This window comes from Acanthopagrus latus, chromosome 5, assembly GCF_904848185.1.
Source record: "Acanthopagrus latus isolate v.2019 chromosome 5, fAcaLat1.1, whole genome shotgun sequence".
NCBI classification, from domain to species: domain Eukaryota; kingdom Metazoa; phylum Chordata; class Actinopteri; order Spariformes; family Sparidae; genus Acanthopagrus; species Acanthopagrus latus.
The window spans coordinates 23,996,307-24,014,398 of NC_051043.1; the positions used below are offsets into that span (position 1 = coordinate 23,996,307).

Sequence of the window (18,092 nt, forward strand, 5' to 3'; positions counted from 1 at the left end):
CTTACTTAGACAAACACAGCATGAACTATCGCAAGTGTTCATTTTGCCCTTTTCTGTCCAAACTTAAAGTGAGCACGTTATATTAAAGAAAAGTATTTTCTGCTTATTATCATGTGTAAAATGTGTATTTATGAGGCCATAACAGGTTAGGGTGGAAGAGATGAGCTCAAGTGAGACGCTGTGATTAGATCTCGGAGGTCTGATTACGCTTTGCTGGTTTAATAATTAGATTTGTGCGTTCTGCTAGGTGACCCCTCCGTCTCATTACATGTCAGAGAGCGAGACAGATGAAGACAGACGGACAGTGAGACAGGGATTAAATAATAACAACTGCCAGTTTCCTAACAGCTGTATGCAGCCAGAGCCACACACGGAGCTCGTGGAAGTTAATGTCTTGTTTCCAGTGTTTGCGTATTGCTATAAAATAGACATAATGACCCCATCATGGTTCTCTCATAAAAATAAATGTACGTGTAACTCGGAGTAGCCGAGTCCACTTTCTGCCCAAAGCTCCGCCGTGGAAACATTACGAACACGATCAATCTTGTTAAAATGTCAACCCCCCCTTAACAGATACCTTTGCCGTGCAGCTGTTTTCGAGAACAGACTGATCGCTCCCAAGCGAAGGAGTCCAATCATGTGTGTAAACTGCTCCGCTTGTTTGTGCGTATGTGTGTGTTGTTCCAGGGCGGGGAGCAGAAGACATTCGCTGTGTGGGGATGTTTGGTGTGTCTCCAACCCTGAGTACACTCCCTGACCTTCTGTTAGGCACAGCAGAGTCAAATACTGAACTTAATTGAACTGTATCTATTATTCATTTTTGGTAGAAGTTGTGTATACATACATCATTATGGGAACAAACAAAGCCTATTACTGGAGTCCTGCAGAAACTTTGTTGTTTCTTTCCCATTTATTGGAAAAACTACAAATACATTATTAGTTATCTTTCCATAAGTTACCTGGTTAGATTGAATATATACCATTTCTCCTTTGTCTTTGTTAAGAACAGAGCTTGAGCAGGGAAATGGTTAGCTTAGCGTAGCATAACGGCTGGAAACGGGGAAACAGTTTGCTAAATGTTTCTTTATGTTGCAAGTTGTTTAGGCTGAATATTCCTATTTCTCTCATGTAATAATGCTGTATTTATGCCCTGGTTAGGTTTAGGCACAAAAACCGCTTGGTAAGAATCATGTGTTGGCTTTGAAACATCTGACTGTTTGACACCACAAAAACAGCTGGAAATGTCGCTGGTCCCATCGAAAATATCCAGTGGTGTGACTCAAACTACAGTTGACAGGTTTTGATGGAAATAAAAACACTGGTCGCGCTGAATGGAACTGCAGTCGAGCCAAGTCAGCACATGTGGATGAAGAACATCTAACAGTAGAGTGACTCTGTGGTTATACGTTCTCTCTCATCACTACAGATCAGTTCTACGACGTCCGCTGAGATTGTGCGAGTTGAACTTGTGTTTTTCTTTCTCCTCCAGGATCAGACCACATTCGTGAGAAAGATGGCCTGTGGTCCGTGTTGGTGTGGCTGTCCATCATGGCCGCCAGGAAACAGGGCGTGGAGCAGATCGCCAGGGAACACTGGGCCAAGTTCGGACGGAACTACTTCTGCAGGTAAAAGGCCTGAATAACCTCTGGAGCTGTGCGTTCACGACGGGTTTGCCTGTTTTTGCGCTCATTTATCTCTATATTGGTTTATTCTTGTTTCAGTCATGGAGCCATTTTTCCTCCACTGGATCACTGTATCTTGAATTTATTTAAATCCACATGCCCCGGGACTGACATCACGATTCTCTTTTCCCAAAAGTCTCGATCCCTTGTGTTGCTACCGAAGCCAAATTTGTCTCCCAGGCCTTCACCTTCGTCCATCTCCCCTTCAGTCATCCTCGCTGGTTGTCACTTGTTCTTATTTTAACCTCTCCCCCGTGAGAGGCGCAGATAGTTGCTGCAGTCAATGTTCCCACTGACAGTTGCTGCAGCTTTTCATGTTCCCACAGAGAGGTTTCCTAATAGGATGCAGATTTCCCACAAACATGGAAGATGGAGAGGACTTACAGCACAGGGCCAAAGACCAGAACCCAAAAAAAGTTTTGAAGACATAAACATCTGTCATCGTTTTGAGGAAATTCAACCAATCATCCTGACAAACCTCTTGTTTCGCAGTGTAGGACCATTTTAATATCCTAAACTGGCTCAGGTTTTTTGCCACAAAGCAATACATTCCAATGTAGGTTTATCTCAGCCGTGGTCTCTGTACCTTCCTGTGTGTGTGAGTATGGATGGATGTGTACGTTTCTTACTCAGCAGTTATGTGTTTGTGTGTTGGTGCCTCACAGGTTTGACTACGAAGGCCTGGACCCGCGCGCAGCCTTCTACCTGATGAGGGATCTGGAGGCGGTTATCTCAGACAAAGCCTTCACCAGCCAGAAGTTCGCCGTAGGGGACCACATATACAGCGTGGAGAGGACCGACAACTTTGAGTACATCGACCCCGTGGATGGAACGGTGGCTCGAAACCAGGTAAGTCTTGTACAGAAATGTACTTTCATGTATAAGTATGAACTCAGCAGGATTGGCCCTAAAGAAATGAGACCTGACATACCTCTTTCAAAGCTATCAGTTAGTTATACACTACAGATGTAGTGGTTAACGAGACGGGCATTCGCTTGTCCAAGCTCATTTGTTATGTGGTGTGGAACGGGCTTATTGCTGCCCCTTGTGGCTGCAGGGGGAATAAACATCCACTGTAACTACAGCTCACACGAGCCAACAAGTATCCTTATTTGTGTTTGTGATCATCTCGATTAACTTGCAGCGGGTCAGGCAAGGTCCTCTGGTTTTCATGAGGTCGCTTCAGCCCCACATACACACAAACTCACACCAACACTTTCTACACGTGCACTCGCTCATCTGCCTCCGGTGAGCAGGACCACCCACCGAGCATCAACGTTGTCTCCTTCAAGAGGTTCCATGTTTGGCCATGACATGTCTATCCTCCATCTTAGCACCGTAAACATATGCAGACGCACATGTTACATGCAGCGCACATATCTGGACACACCCACACACACACACACACACACACACACACACACACACACACACACACACACACTCAGATAACTCCCTCGGTCAGTATACCCTCCCTGTCCTCTGCCTCCCTCACTCCTTTACCTCCCCCTCAATCTCTGTGAAGTTTACCCAGCTGACTCCCTCTGTTCTGCCCAGAAATGTGTGTAAACTCGTCCCTGGCGTCGACGCTTCTCTGCCTCTGCCCCGCCTAACACCACACAAACACACACACACACACAATCACACACACACTGCATTTTTGTGTAAACTTTGTGTCAGTCCAGTTGTCCACGTGTGAACACATGCGTATCCTACCACGTGTTCGCACTTGTGTGTTCGCCCCGCCAAGGTTGTGCCCGCGACTTGTCCGTCAGCCCTCACCCGTACACACCTTAAGGTCTCGCCGTCCCGCCGTGAGTTACTCCGCCGTGTTGCCATGGTTACAGCAGCTCCCCAAGCTAGTTATTCAGTCACCCCAGAATGTGATTTAACCTCACTGGCAAATCCTCAGCATCCCGGTCCCCCCCGCCCCCCAGTGTGTGTTATTACAGCACACATTCCTCCCAGGACAGAATTATATCAGCTGTCGTCTCACTTGCGGTCTCTCCACTGCAAGTGTGTTTGAAGGGGGGAAAAGTTGGCACGTAAACACACACACACATACACACACACATACACACAAACACACACACACAAGACAGAGTATGGGGGATTTGCGCAGCAGCGGCATGTCAGCCCTTTGTAGTCGACTACTGAATTCATCCTGCGTTGTCTGCATATCTCAGACAGTGGATAGACGAAAAGATAGATCGGCCAATAGATAATCGCGATCGAGGCTACATACCTACAGTCCACAGCTTACACAAGTTAAATGTCCTGTATGTTTTTTTTTGCTAGGTGTCATGTTGACATACACATAAATAGAAAATATAGATTTAATTTAAATGGTAGCTTTCATGGTTACAAACATGACTAAGAAGAAGAATCAGAGGCTAAGTGGGATCTGCTAAGCTAGCTGCCCTTAGCGAGAGTTAAGCCATGTTTTTTTTTTCACTATCATGACTGAATAACTGCAGCTTCACTTAGTTATGCGGGATAACCAACTGAACTTAAAATAGATATTTCTTATTTAGAGACTACAGCAGCTTATGGAAAATCAAAAAGTAACTTAAATGTAGCGTAAGCTTTGGTTCAGGTTAGCGTTATGCAACCATGGAACAAGTGAAACAAGTGGAACCCATAGAGAGTGCGTGCAAGCTACTTTCGTTAGCCAAGCTGGCTAACTTCTGGTTTAGCTAGAGACTTTATAATGGGGATAAAATGACTTAATCAGGCAGCTTTTCTAGACTTTCCCAACGTTAAAGGACCACATTGATACAATTATGACAGCGAAGCAAGTCATTTTGCAGGAACTGCTACACAAAATATATCCACAGCTTTACAGGCGCGACTTTTACATTATAAGCTTATGGGAAGAAGTATATTTTTGGCCCCAGAGCATCATGTGAGCTCCTCCTGGGGGCTTCATATTGCAATGTTAGCTAGTTTTTTCCCTTAGTGTGAAAGTGCAGTATCAAAGCCAGGTTTCAGTTAGCCTATTGAGACGAGGCTTTTTACTCAATTTTTGTATTTTGCTACAAGTTTTAAGTGTGTTTCAAAGAAATTATACAAATATGCCATCCTAACTTTTATTGAGGAAAACAGTTAAGTCAGGTGTCGGCCTCATTCAGTTCAGACCGAAAACATCTTTGTGTTTCGCCTTGGTGTCACTCGGTAGATAGACAGTGACAGACAGATGCACCGTGGCTGGTATGCGCCCCACTTAAGGCCCGTAAGCTTTGCAGCCGACACTTGTTTTTTAACAGGCATTAGTCAGCCTCCTGATAACTGCTACTCTATTGTTAGAGATGAGCCGACACACTCGCAAAAAGACAGACGGACAGACAGAGAGGCGGACGGACATCTCTTATTATCGCTGTCTCTCCTCACCCGGAGACCCTCACCCTTTGACGCGTTGTGCTTCAGAGCCAAAGTCAGATTAGGAGGAAGGCGAGTGGACCAGAGTGACTTTGGTTATATTAGCACAGTCCATAAACGATGGTCCCAGTTTAACAGCTATTGGTCTGAGATGGGAGTTACTGGGCAGAGAACCCACTTGACTTTTTTACTCCTATGATAGTGATTTTGACAGCACTGCTTTGGATAATTACAGTAGAGTCAGTTGAGGTGATCACATGACATTTTTTTGTGAAAACCAGTGGGACTTTTTTTTTTCATATTCGTGCTCCTCTGTTTCTTTTCAAAACATATTGCTGTCTTCCCCCCTGAGCTTGACTTTTGCTCTAATGGGATAAGGGAAGAGGCGCTGTGGAATTTGGGAAAGATAAGAGTCATCACGCAGACATTAGTCAAAGAGTCTTATCTTCCTTACGTCAGCCAGCGAGAGTTGTAGTCGGCTACCCCGATGCACCAATATCCTGTTATTCCCGAACTTGCTGAGGTTAAGTTCAAAGAGTTTAAAGTCGAGGCTGTCAGGAGGGCTTTAAAAATGTGGTGTTTTTGGCTGTGGCTCTGGTTTAAAATTGTTTCCCAGAGTCAGAATCTCAAGGAGCTGTGGAAGTGCAAACCCTTCGAGCTACTGGACAAAATGGTCATCAAAAGTGTCATCCTCTTGGTTTATTCAGGTTCATAAAACTTCTTGGAGTATTACCTAAGTAATGGAGTAGTTAGGACCTTGTATAAGAGGACATATGGAGGATGTAAGCATGTAGTACACTGTAAAAGAATCCCAGCTTAACAAGGCATCAGCCAAACACACATTGATGGTGACACCTAGTGGAGGTTTGCAGTTACTGCACATTTCTGCAGATTCTTGTCTTTACTGTCTCCATAACCTTTCCTGTTTTATACCGCCCGGTACTGCCAATTTGCATGATTGGAAAAATAATGAATAATTGAGCTCTGTCTTTAAATTATAGGAGCAGATAAACTTTTTACAGCTAATAATCTGACCCTAAAAGATTCAATATTAAATGATGAAGCCCATCATGAGGTTTTTATGTTGTATGTAGAACTGAGTTGTAAATGTAATTTAGTATGCAGAGTGCTAATAAGATTATTCTAGCTGAAAATGTTCATTCCAACTTTTAGTCATTTTGATAATTCATCAGGCAGATGTGTGAAACTTTAGCTGGTTAAAGGCGGTAGAGGAGTTTTTCTTCATTGCAGATTATTATGAATATAATGTGTTTTTTAGGCTCTTTGTGACTAATTATCACATTTTTAAGAGGCTTTGTTTGTCTTTTGCAGTGGACATTTGTCAAAGAGAAAAAGTAAAATGTGTTTCAAGTTTATTTCATTAAAGTGCTTCACAAAAACAGACTTATGTATCTTCTTGAAGGCAAAAACACACGTACGCATCTGTATGGTGAGTCTTGAGGTGCATCAACAGACTCAGCCTGTCGAATGGCTTCTTTTGGGAAATAAAAACAAAGAACAAGCAGTCAAATTGATAATGAAAGCTTGGTTTGTCTGTCTTTAGGGTTTAAGGATCGTCTTCAACGATGCGGCCCGCCTGGTGTTTCGTATGAGCGGGAGCGGTGGAGGGATGGGCGCTACCATCCGGATTTATGCGGAGAGCTTCGAGAGAGACCCCGAGAGACACAGCAGAGAGACACAGGTAGAGAGGGAGCGTGGTGGTGTGCCTGTGTGCATATTATGTGTGTGTGTGTGTGTCACATGGGGTTCTGTAATTTTTACAGTGTTATGACCTGAAATATTGTTCGCTCATCCAAAGTGAACCTGATACGCAGCATTCAGCCAGTTTAGTCCCCAGATAAAAAACAGATGTTAAATCTTTATTGACTCAAAATAGATGACAGCAGCAGTAAGGATGTGACAGCGCTGTCTCCTCAGACTCGGTGGAATACATAGATTTAGATATAGTGATTCAGATTGTGGTTTGCATTAGACTGAAAAACAAGGAGCAGCCTCTACTGTGATGGTGAGCGGTAGATGTGATCTATGACCATGCGATAATGATGTGTAATGCAGCTTCATGTGGCTCTACTGAAATGGACTGACCTGTAGACTTTGGAGTGATTAGCAGCAGAAGCTTCTCATGTTGTTTTGGATGTTGGAATAGAGTACTTTAGCCACAGCCAGGGGCTGTAAAGCTGCAGTCATTATGGCTAGATAAGCCTCATTTGGGTTTGGCAACCTGACCATATGACTTCACCAAACAGTGTCTTCAGCTTGCAAGGTCAAAGAAGTGCTGACATGAGCATCAATAATTGGATGTGCGCATAACCAGTCAGTATGAGCCATGATATAAATGTATCCAGGTGCAAGAATCTAAACTTAATTGAACTAATTTATTATCTAAGTAATGAATGAATACCAAAGTGGTATTCTAAATCAAAATATTAGACCCCCAAAGTATCAAAATCTTAATTCTCAGCGTTTCTTTTGTACCTTGCTGTTGTTTTTCCTTCCTGTACACACAGTAGCATAACATGAAAACACCTGAGTCACCTTTAAAACATCAGCACCACCATGTCACGAAGTAACTCAGCATTTCCACATAGATCATTTCCTCATCATGAATCAGTCAGTAACAAGGAGCATGTCTTTTCAGGACTTAGTTGGCTTTAGTGAAACAAGGTAATCAGCTCTGGAATCGGCTCTCAGTTTACCTGCGTAGTGTTTTTAACTCGCACAGTATCTACCACATCTGCTCTGCCATGCACAACAAAACAAAGACGAGGTCAAGGTCTGCTCTAGAATGTGCTGATTAACAGCTGTAATTCAGTGTGAGACCGTCAGTGTTAAGGTGTCATTGGTGAGTAATTATTAAGCCGTGCTTTGGGTGCTTATAGTAGAAAAGAATGCATTTTTAAATATAATGTTGGAGTTTTTGCAAACACCTTTCACTAGAAAAGACATACATTGAATTAAATGTAAAGATGGACAAAGGTGCAAAATAATACAAACAACACGCAGAAGCAATTCAAAATAAAATGCACAGAGCAATAGAGACAATCCCAACAAGACAGCTAACCTCAACCAACTTCTTCCAAACTAACCGTCCATCCAGTCACAGATGAATGATTAACGCCACAACCTCAACTGATATGAGCTCACAGTGACGCTGCAGGTTTACAGGGTCACTAACTGTAAAGATTTATGAAATGTTATGTCCTACGAGAGGTTTGCTGTCTCAGCCTCCAAGGTACAACGTGTTGGGAGAATTGAATTAAGGGGCTGCGTATGACTGGAGTAACCGCTACCTGCTGCTAACTGTAGCTGCCATTAGCTAGCTTGCGCAGTAGGCACGCAGCTAGTGAGAGCTTAGTTTACATGCTTTTCTACAGGTAGATCAGTCAACAAGTCGTAAATTTAAAGTTCAAATAGTTTGTCCCTAAATTTGGCCTGTAAAGAAGGATACGCCCGTATACGTCAATGTACCTGACAACTTCTGACATCTCATTTAGCTACCTGTTAGCAGCTGCCATTTTTAAAGAGATGTGACTTAGCATTGACTTTAAGACGAGGGGGCTTTCTGGACATTCGGACTCATTGCTACACCACTCTATAGCCGCAAGAAGTACAAAGTTGGATTATAAGACAGGATGGGCCAAGGCTAGCTGGTTAGCATGCTAAAGTCTCATCCTGTTGATAGATTTTGTTACTTTTCGAATGATTTAGAAAAAAATTATGACATGTTGCACCTCTAAAGTAAAATACAGAAACCCCACCTTTGCTGTTGTACTCAAAAGCACCTTAAAAATACAAGTTTTCCCTCCTGCATGACTCCAAACATTTGCACTAATTTTTGAGTTTTCAGTGCTGAAAATGCTCCGTGATGCGTTCCTTGCTGCAGGTGGTGCTGGGCCCTCTCATCGCCATCGCTCTGAAGATCTCCAACATCCACGAGAGGACGGGGCGCCGCGGCCCCAACGTCATCACATGAGCAACCCGGGAAACGACATGCAGGCACACACATGCATCTACCTGCTCACATCGAGAAAAATACCTTTTTTCCTGTGCTTTTCTTTTTTCTTTTGTGTCTGTAGCCTCATTCCCATTTTTTTTTCCATTTGTCTCTAAATGACGACTAAACTGTGGGTGCTTTATTTCTTTAAAAAAGGAAAATGAATGTTGCACTCTGTTCTCGGAATTGTTTATCGACCACTGTTATCTGTCGGCTTTGGAAAACTTCAAATATTCAGCGTCTAAACCAGGAAGGCTATTTAATTATAACTATTGTAAACAGCAAAAACATGAATGTGCAGACCGACTGTTAATGTTTGTGCCTTGCTTTTATCCAGAAGCTTCGACTAAAGGAGCCTCAAGAGTCTTTTTTTTTTAATTCACCTGTGCCTGTTTTTGTGTAACAGTGCAGTCACTCCTCATATTGCTTGTACCTGCTCTCTTATATACGTCACAGTGTTTTTTCATTTCCAGCCGTTTCATGCAGAAGTAATCCAGCTCTTGTCTAAATGTAAAAATAAAACAGGCATCGCGTCGCAACCAATATATCAGTGAACTGAATTTCAATTAGTGTTCGTGCATATCTTGACTCCTGTTTACCCAAGAAATGTAAAATAACTGAATAGCAAGTCACAGGTAATGAGAAAGGAAATAAATATACTTTAGAGTTGTTATCTGATTGGGCTTTTCCTTTTGATTTGTCAGTTTAGGCCTTTTGGTGTACAACCACATTTGAATATATTATTTCATTTTCTTTTCTTTTTTTTTTTTTTTTAATCCAAATAAAGTTTTTTCTGTGTGTAGTGCTTGCCTTCTTTAATTGAATCGGACAGGTCTAATGGGGACAAATAAAAAAATACATCAGCGAGAGATATGTTGCCCTTAGGCATTTTTGGGGGGATTTTAATTAAACAGAATTCCTCCTAATTAAGAGCACCATGTTGTGCTGATGTTATATATCACGCGGTGATTGAACGTCCTCGAGGAGAAAAAAAAAAAAAAAAAGAAGAGGCTTTTGTTCGCCGAGCGCAGCACCTGCCTTTGAACCGAGCGCGAAAAATATGTGTCGGAGCTGTTGTGTTGAGATAAGAAATGAAGAGGGTTGATCTTTATACGGCCTGAATGAGACACGCGGAGCAGGAACTCGTAAACATGCTGATTGCCGTCATTATGAGTTGAGGATATGCCAGTGGATATCCGGGAGGATGTGTTCACTCAGTCAGCCAGACATTACCTGTCAGCTTCTACAGGTTATTGCCCCCCATCCAACTGTTTTATAATGTCAGGGGTTATTTCTGAGGGTTGGATGACGATCAATGCAGTTTATCACCTTTTGAGTGCGACGCTGAGAAGACGGTTTTTAGGGGGTTTTTTTTTTTTTTTGGCTGCAGTTGTTCATGTGTCAGGGAGAAGTATCTTATAGGTGGGGGCGTGATTAGATGAATACATTTCACGGTATCCACCCTGTCAAGGACAAGCTGCAGAAGTTGCAGAACATTGTTGCCCCAGCGGTGTCTTTATCGTGGTGAACTTTTCAACTGAACTGAGAGTGCTTGGGAGAGCGCTCATAATGTATTAAAACAGTTTGTTAGGACATGTCATGATGCCGTACACAGCGAGCATGACTGTGCAAACGCAGACTGTCAGGACTTGGAGGCTCACAGGTCAGAGACATTACCAGCCTTAGTAAGGACCATTGACTCCTGGAACAAAAATATTAATGCCACACTTCTGTTTTTGCGCCCGATATTTCACAAGTTGAAATCATTTTTTAAGCATTTCTCCTTTGCCAAGATCCACCTGACACGTTTTAACATATGTGATTATGATTAAGGTCAATCCAAAGTTTTATCGTGAAGAAAAGACATTTAGAAGGCACTGAACTATGGATTTCACATGACTGTGGCCACAGATATGCATCATTCGGATCAGCTGTCTGGGTTTGGGTGGCCTCAGAGTATCTTACAGGTGAAGCAGCTGCACGTGGAGGTCCTGGGGGTGATTGCAAGGCCGGTTACTGCCTCAAAACAACATCAGGGATGGCTTGTTTTTGTGAAATAAACATTCAGCTCACACCCAACAGGTCTGCTGAACATTCCTGCAGCCAGACACACACTCTCTCAGAACTTCACCTCATTTTAAAGTGGCCTTTTATTGCAACCAGCCACAGGCACACCTGTGCACTAATCATGTTCTTCAGCACCTTGATATGCCACACCTGTCATGTGGATGGATCATCTTGGCAAAGGCGAGAGGCAGCACTAATATGGATTGTTAAGACATTTAAGAGAAATAAGCCTCTATGTGCATAGAAAAAGTCAACAGTCTAGAATTTATGGTTATTTTTAGCATGTTTGTACGAAGTATTTTGTAAAGATGGATGGATCTGTGGACCCTGTTCAAGTCTAAGAGGGAACATTTGTTGCTTCCCTCTTTCATCTCAATTTAACTTCAGATTATTAGATTTTATGTAACGAAGTTTCATTATTGTTGCAGCATGATCGAGAGATCTTATTGTCATGAATATGGTCATTCAGTAGTTTGGAAAATACAATTTTGAGAGTTGGTTCAACCTGCTTTGAAGTCATATCAGGCTGTCTGGCGAGACAGCCTGACTCAATTATGAAAAGCACGGCCCTAAAATGTCTCAAAGAGTGCAGAAAAGACATCTTCATGATTTGTGGAGTAAAACAAGTCTGCTGATGGTTGGCTCTGTATTGAGGAATAAACCTTTTGAACAAAGGCACTACAGTACAGCCACACGATATCCTTTATTCCATGACACAAATCACACCAGGATGAAGGCAACATCAGTTCCTCCTATAAAAAACAGTTGTATTATTCCAGTAAACGTACAGTGAGCGTCTGGATAACAGGTTATAAGTGTGTTGTTTGTCAGTTCATCCATGGATTCGACTGGATGAATGCTGTCCTCCAGTTTTATTTTCATCTTTACCTTGCCGCTCATCCGTGCTTTCAACGTGAAACAGTTCTCCTCAACAGGCTGTGCCGCTTTAAAGACCCTCTGGACTGAAACAGGCCTGTCAACATCGGGTCAGCACAGACATCAGACACCTCCAAGGTCAATTCATTTGGTAGCTGAGCAATCCAGTCACATTTGGAGGCATCTCCCATTCTTCTGGAGCTTTCTCTTTCTCTGAGCGATCTCCACCCAATCCATTTCCTCTCGGCCAGTTAGACAAAAAAAAAAAAAAAGACCTCTGCGTCCACCTACACCTGGCGCTCCACCTGACTGTACCGAGGAGGCTGCTCCCAGCTCCACGTGCAGTCTGGAGCCTCCGAGCTGTCCTGGCTGTACAGAGGAGGAGCGAGGCTCATCACCACGTCCACCTCGTCGACCACGACCGCAAACTCAGGGGCCGAATCAGGACACATCTGACCGCCTTGGGACTCCTCGTACGATGGAGGGTAGGAGTTCTGTCTGCAGAGGAGAAGACAAATAAAACATAAAGGACACTAGTTCAGTTGATGGTGTTCATTTTACCAGGATAATGTTCACTGATTAACAGATAAAATGACTGTAAATGACCCAGAGTCAACCTAGAATTGGATTCAATCGATGGGCAGATTTTTCCACCTTTTTTATCATTTCTCGTCAGTGGTCACAGGCGGTCTTACCTTTCGATAGTGTAGACCTGGATGTGCTGTTCATGTCCTCCTCGGTGGTACATCTTGCTCCTCATGCTGTGGCAGATGGTCCAGAAGACTCCTACAATCACAGCAAAGAAGCCGGACACGATCATGATGTAGGCCGGGATGAGCCTCCAGGTGTACCCGTTCTCCGTCTGCAGGGACACCAGGTAGGCCCCGCCGCAGGTGAGCACAAATCCCACCGCGGGCACGACCATGTGGGCCATGGACCACAGCTGCTTCTTCACGTTCATGGTCATTCTCACTCACTTGTTGCGTCTTTATCTGATTCTCCAGTTGCTTTTTTCCCTTCTTTCTCTGTCCCTCTGATGGAGAGAAGAGCCTTCCCAAGTCGTGATGACACTGGAATCAGGCAGGATTAAAGGAGTCCTGTGGTTTGATCTCTTTAAGTACCTGTTCCTGTGACAATTTTTACTCTTGCCTAAACATAAATAAATCCTCTTACCAGGTTTGAGGGCGAACAAACGCTGCAGCAGTTGAAGGTGTGTGTGAGTCTGTGAAAATGTCTTTGCCTCCTCAGACATAAGAGGAGGTGGCTGGGATGTTCCCACCCTCCTGGTTGTATATTAATACAAGTTAATTAATCTGGTCAGGAGGAAGAAAGAGGGCGTGGAGTGAGACAAAAGCACAGTCCTGGAGAACCCAGTGGTGTGAGCGCAACATATTGTTTGGTTTGTCTGACAGTGGGCTTGATTGTTTTATTCTAAATGAATTACTTTTTACTGTATAAGTTCAGCAGATGTTGTTTTTACCTTCAGTAGAGGTGGTACAGTAGTTGTACTTGGAGTAGAATTAATATAAACATACCCAAAAGTCCTGATTGAGTAAAAGTAAAGATATCATGCTAAAATATTTATTTAGTAAAAGTAAAAGTCACCCTGATTAAAAGTCTGATAGTATTTGATATTAATTGTGCATACATGTTATACACCTGTATGTATATATTTCATGCTGTGTATCAACTGATAATCAGCCTGGCTGAATTCTGTTCTGATAATCAACATTTTTCTAATGATCATTCAATTTGATTCAATTTATTGTATTTATTCAAATTATCTTTTTATTTCAACCTCAACCTGGTGAAAAGGTCTAAATCACCACTATTTTACAGTTTAACAGCTGCAAAGTCTGAATTCACTGGACGGACTCCGTCTGCCTCTCAAGAAATGAGAGCTTCCTGATAAGCGATGGCTTCATGTCTACATAAGGAAATACATTTGATTATCTGACGGATGCGTCTCAGGCATCACAAACAGCTACACGGGTGCCAGTAACCCTGCAGCGTGGCACAGACCGTGCTGATAAAATGTTTCAGTGTGTTGCTCAACATTTTTTTTCTTTGACACAGCACCGTGCAGAAGTCACGAGGTAACTCCCCCATAAAACTGTTTTCATGGCGCTGGAAACTGGTTCAGATGAAGACAGCATGACTGAGCACAAATAGCAAACACAATTTGAGTTTAATCAGTTTTAAATGTTATCAGCTTTGTCAGTCCATGTATTTTACTTTTTTCAGAAAATGAATTCAGAGCATCAGCTTCGCAGAATGCTCATACTTGGCTGCATAACATTTAATTTTTGTGGAATTCTGCACAAATATCTTTCTTTTTCAAGCTTTTCCTTGTTCGTCTTCTCATTCTCAAAAATGAGATTCAGGAAATCCGGTGAATGATATCCTTAAATTCTCTGTGTGTTCTTCAGCCTTGATGCTTGTAACAAACTGCAGTGTTTTAACTTCTTTACAGTGAAACTATGACTTGATAAAAGCTGAATGATGAACTATGTCGTAAACCAGGTTAGGTTCTCAAAACACCAATCCTTGCTGAGGTCAGTGAAGGTTTTTGAATACTTTTACATGCACAGGAATCAGATGCTCTATGCTGAATGTGGAGAGAAAAAACAAACAGCTTAACTGTGCAACACTTTTGTTCAGTTGCTTAATGAATTGCTTAAATTTGAGTTTTGCACAGAAAAATCTAGGAAGGTGTGTTGCTTTCTCTTCTGACCGACAGCCTCTACTTGCAACTTCCTCTTTCCCTGATCAGAGGCATCATCATCATCAGCCACTGTTTGATAAAGCCATTTGTTATGAATGGCACAGCATTCATGGATGTTGCAACAGTATGAATGAACCCTGTCCACGCCGGAACGCTTTATTGCTCGTGGGGATTTCACTGTCTGTGTCATTATAACAGATCCACCGTTTTATTTGTATGCGGTTGTGTGTTTTGGGGCCCGTGTCGGACTTGAGCTGTCGTCGGTCTGGTGTGCACCTGTTTGGCAAACTGCTGAAAAGTGTGGGGGGTGAAGAGGAGAAATAAAGGCGTCACACTGTGGCGGCTAGAAGATAACAGAGACTGTCAGTTGACTTTAGTCGAAACAACACTTGAATGACGAAGAGACACATGGTATGTTCTCACTGAGAGGATCCAGGAGGAACTAACAAAAAACCCCAAACTATTCGACCATTTACAGGCTTGCAGAGGCGCCTCGTTCTCATACTTGGCAGCTTCTCCACTGTAAGGCCGCTCTGTCATGTTTTATCTACCGTGCGAGGCGTCCAGCAGGGCACTTTAGCTGCGCTCAGATATGAGATTCAGATATCCACCGACAGGTAAAAGTCATACATGCACGCTGACCTTTATAGCTGATGTGATCTGACGGTAGTTTATCATATAAAAGTGACTCACAATTTCTTCATGTGTTCTGTAGCAGGGTAGACAAGCGCAATAAGTACCCCAGATTTGCACGTATTTGAAAGAATCAACTTATATTTTCATTCCACCACTGCAGGTGAGTTTTCACTTGATAACTGATACATACAGTGTTCCGTCTGCTGCAGGTGCAGTGTGTATACCCTTAAATGTAGCTTGCTCTTGCACACACACACACACACACACACACACACACACACACACACACACACACACACACACACACACACAAACGCCCTCTCTTAGACCTCATTATTGAGTGATAATTATAGACAGAGCGAGACAGAGGGCCATTAGTTGTGAGGGACGGAGTGAAGGGCCGGTTATTAATCAGCTGGACTCTGATGAGGACCTGCCATCCCCTCCGTCATTAATACACATCAGGGTCGGACTGCACACTCAGCAGTACACAAGTTCACCACATGTGAAGACGCACACCGAGCAGGCGGATGTCAGCTGTTAGACTGTGTTATTGTGATCATTTGCAGCGGCAGTACCACGACAGGTCCGGTGGGGGTGATGTTGCATCAGTTTCTTTCCATCGGCGCCCGCAGCCTCTGAGCGGGAGCCCCTGCAGCAGCACAGCTCAGTGAAAAAACAAAACAAAAAAAAAAACAATCTGACACTAGAAAGATTTTCAAGATGCCTAACTTAAAACAATCACTCCTCCTCTACCACAGCCGGTCCAGTGGGTTCATCATGTGGGGCAGAAGTGTCTCTCAGACACACATGTAACTCTAATGGGATCCATTTGGAGGTGGTGGTGGAGGTGGTGGTGGGGGGGTGGAGGAGCCTCCAGCCTGCCTGGTTTCGATAACCGTGATGCTCTGGTTCACTTGGGATTTTGTGGTCGAGATTTTTCCCCATTTTGTCACAGATTATAAATCTCCCCTCAGCTCCAACATCTTTATGCGGTAAAATCAGTCACTTACGCGCCAGATGTGGTGTTATTTTTATTATTTTGGGGGATGATATTGAAGATAAAAGCGATATATTAAATGTGAGCTATGTGTGTTGAGATGGAAAGTGATCTTAAAAGCCGGTCATAAAAGGAGAGAAAGGAAGAAGGAGGGAGGTAAAAGTTAAGTAGCCAAGAAGGAGGGGAGGGAAGGTTTTTTTAAAAAAAACTTTTTAAACTTTTTCGTTCTCTTGTCGTTTTTGGTCTCAAAGTGGCTCTTTCCATGTCCGTCTGCTGGTGTTTCATGTGCCCTTGCCTGTAGTGTTCCTCCACTGCTCTTCCCTGTGGTAGCTGTATAAACCCTCGCAGTTGTCTGGACTAGCCGAGGCAGGAGGGGATCAATGAGGAGATCGATAGGGTCCCTGGGAGTCCTAATAGCCCTGTTACTGCTCCCTGACTCCCTGCCTGGCTGCCTGATATAGCAGCACACTAGGGGTGGGGAGGCAGTGTGTGTCCATCTGTATGTGTGTGTGTGTGTGTGTGTGTGTGTGTGTGTGTGTGTGTGTGTGCGTGTCGTCCAAATCCCGTCTACAACCCCCCGCTGAGTCTGTGCTTACACTTCGGTCATGATACAGCACAACAAGTTCAGTAATTGCGGCCATTGAAGGAGTTGATGGCTGAGGATGTGTTCACTTTCAGGTGGTGCAGAAAGAAAGAGAGTCCTGCAAAACAACAACGATTCACGAGCGTCTCTGAGAGGAAGATTCGATAACACAACAAACATTTGCACTGAGGTGCCTCTACTTTACTTAAAGGGGCACCACGCTTGTTTTACAAGCCCGGCATCCACGGTGAATTCACTTTTTTGTTTTTGCCGTTTACCTGCAACTCGAGCAGACCACCGATACATTTGTTTGTGTCATATGAATCACATTGACATATCCAATATCACGTTCACATTAATGACCTAACCATCAAATCAGGAGATGGTGGCAGTGAGGTGACAGGGCAGGCTGTGATCACTTAAATGTCATAAATTTGGAGAGGTACAGGAGAATTGGTGATGAAAAATGGGAGTCTCGTGGGAAAATCTGAAAGGTTGGCAGGTATGACCTTTTCCTCACACTAACCAAGTGGGTTTTTGTGCCTAAACCTAACCAGACTATACGCACAGTGTTGAGGCATCATAAAATTGAAAAACTTAAAGAAAAATAAAGATGAAAGAAATACTGTGGCTGTAAAATGTAGATTATAGACTATATTTTAAAAACGCTGGCGTTGGATGTAAAAAAAAAAAGAAAATGTTGTCACTGTTCAAACTGCGAAAACAGTTGTAGCCTATAAAGTCTTCTGTGGCTCTGAAGGGACCTTAATGTCTGAAGTCTGAGAAAATACACCACGGAGTGTGAAAGAAGTGGGTGTTTACAAGTCAGGGAGGGTCTAATGAAAGATGGCATGCCGTTGCATTATGGGTTACAGGCTCCGGTGTTTATGGAGGATTATGTAACGGATTAAGTCGCTGAATGTCTCGGCCACTGCTGCGTTAATTGGGATCATTTTTTACCTTTTTTTCTGTGCACGTTTGTGTCTGGGGTTTACGTCCGTGGGCTGCGTGTGTGTTCTTTACTGTCTGGAGTGGTGATATTATTTTTGTACATGTTGTTGTTTACTGCACACTATTAATAACAAGCTTATTGTAATGAAATGCTACATATATAAAATTGGAGTACACTG

At 43.2% G+C, this 18,092-nt stretch overlaps 2 protein-coding genes and 1 long non-coding RNA gene across 3 annotated transcripts in view; 1 reads left to right on the plus strand and 2 right to left on the minus strand.

Annotated features, from left to right (window-relative positions):
* The window catches only part of pgm5 (phosphoglucomutase 5), a 29,625-nt gene extending 19,745 nt beyond the window's left edge, over positions 1 to 9,880 (plus strand). Inside the window, exons 8-11 of the mRNA XM_037097598.1 lie at positions 1,490 to 1,625; positions 2,348 to 2,531; positions 6,625 to 6,762; positions 8,965 to 9,880. Of these exons, the coding sequence (XP_036953493.1) occupies positions 1,490 to 1,625; positions 2,348 to 2,531; positions 6,625 to 6,762; positions 8,965 to 9,054 (548 nt within the window). The 3' untranslated portion in view covers positions 9,055 to 9,880. The remainder of the gene's footprint in view (positions 1 to 1,489; positions 1,626 to 2,347; positions 2,532 to 6,624; positions 6,763 to 8,964) is intronic.
* Positions 9,881 to 10,442: 562 nt separating this feature from the next.
* Positions 10,443 to 11,187, minus strand: LOC119019881. Its single transcript, XR_005075179.1, has 2 exons — positions 11,041 to 11,187; positions 10,443 to 10,777 (listed from the first exon to the last, which is right to left on the minus strand). It is a non-coding gene; the product is annotated as an uncharacterized LOC119019881 (long non-coding RNA).
* A 587-nt stretch (positions 11,188 to 11,774) lies between these two features.
* On the minus strand, positions 11,775 to 13,383 carry LOC119019583 (transmembrane protein 252-like). Its single transcript, XM_037098325.1, has 2 exons — positions 12,714 to 13,383; positions 11,775 to 12,516 (listed from the first exon to the last, which is right to left on the minus strand). Exons 1-2 carry the CDS (start codon positions 12,983 to 12,985, stop codon positions 12,306 to 12,308), a joined length of 483 nt encoding a protein of 160 aa, XP_036954220.1. The 5' UTR covers positions 12,986 to 13,383; the 3' UTR covers positions 11,775 to 12,305.
* Between the last annotated feature and the right edge of the window lie 4,709 nt (positions 13,384 to 18,092).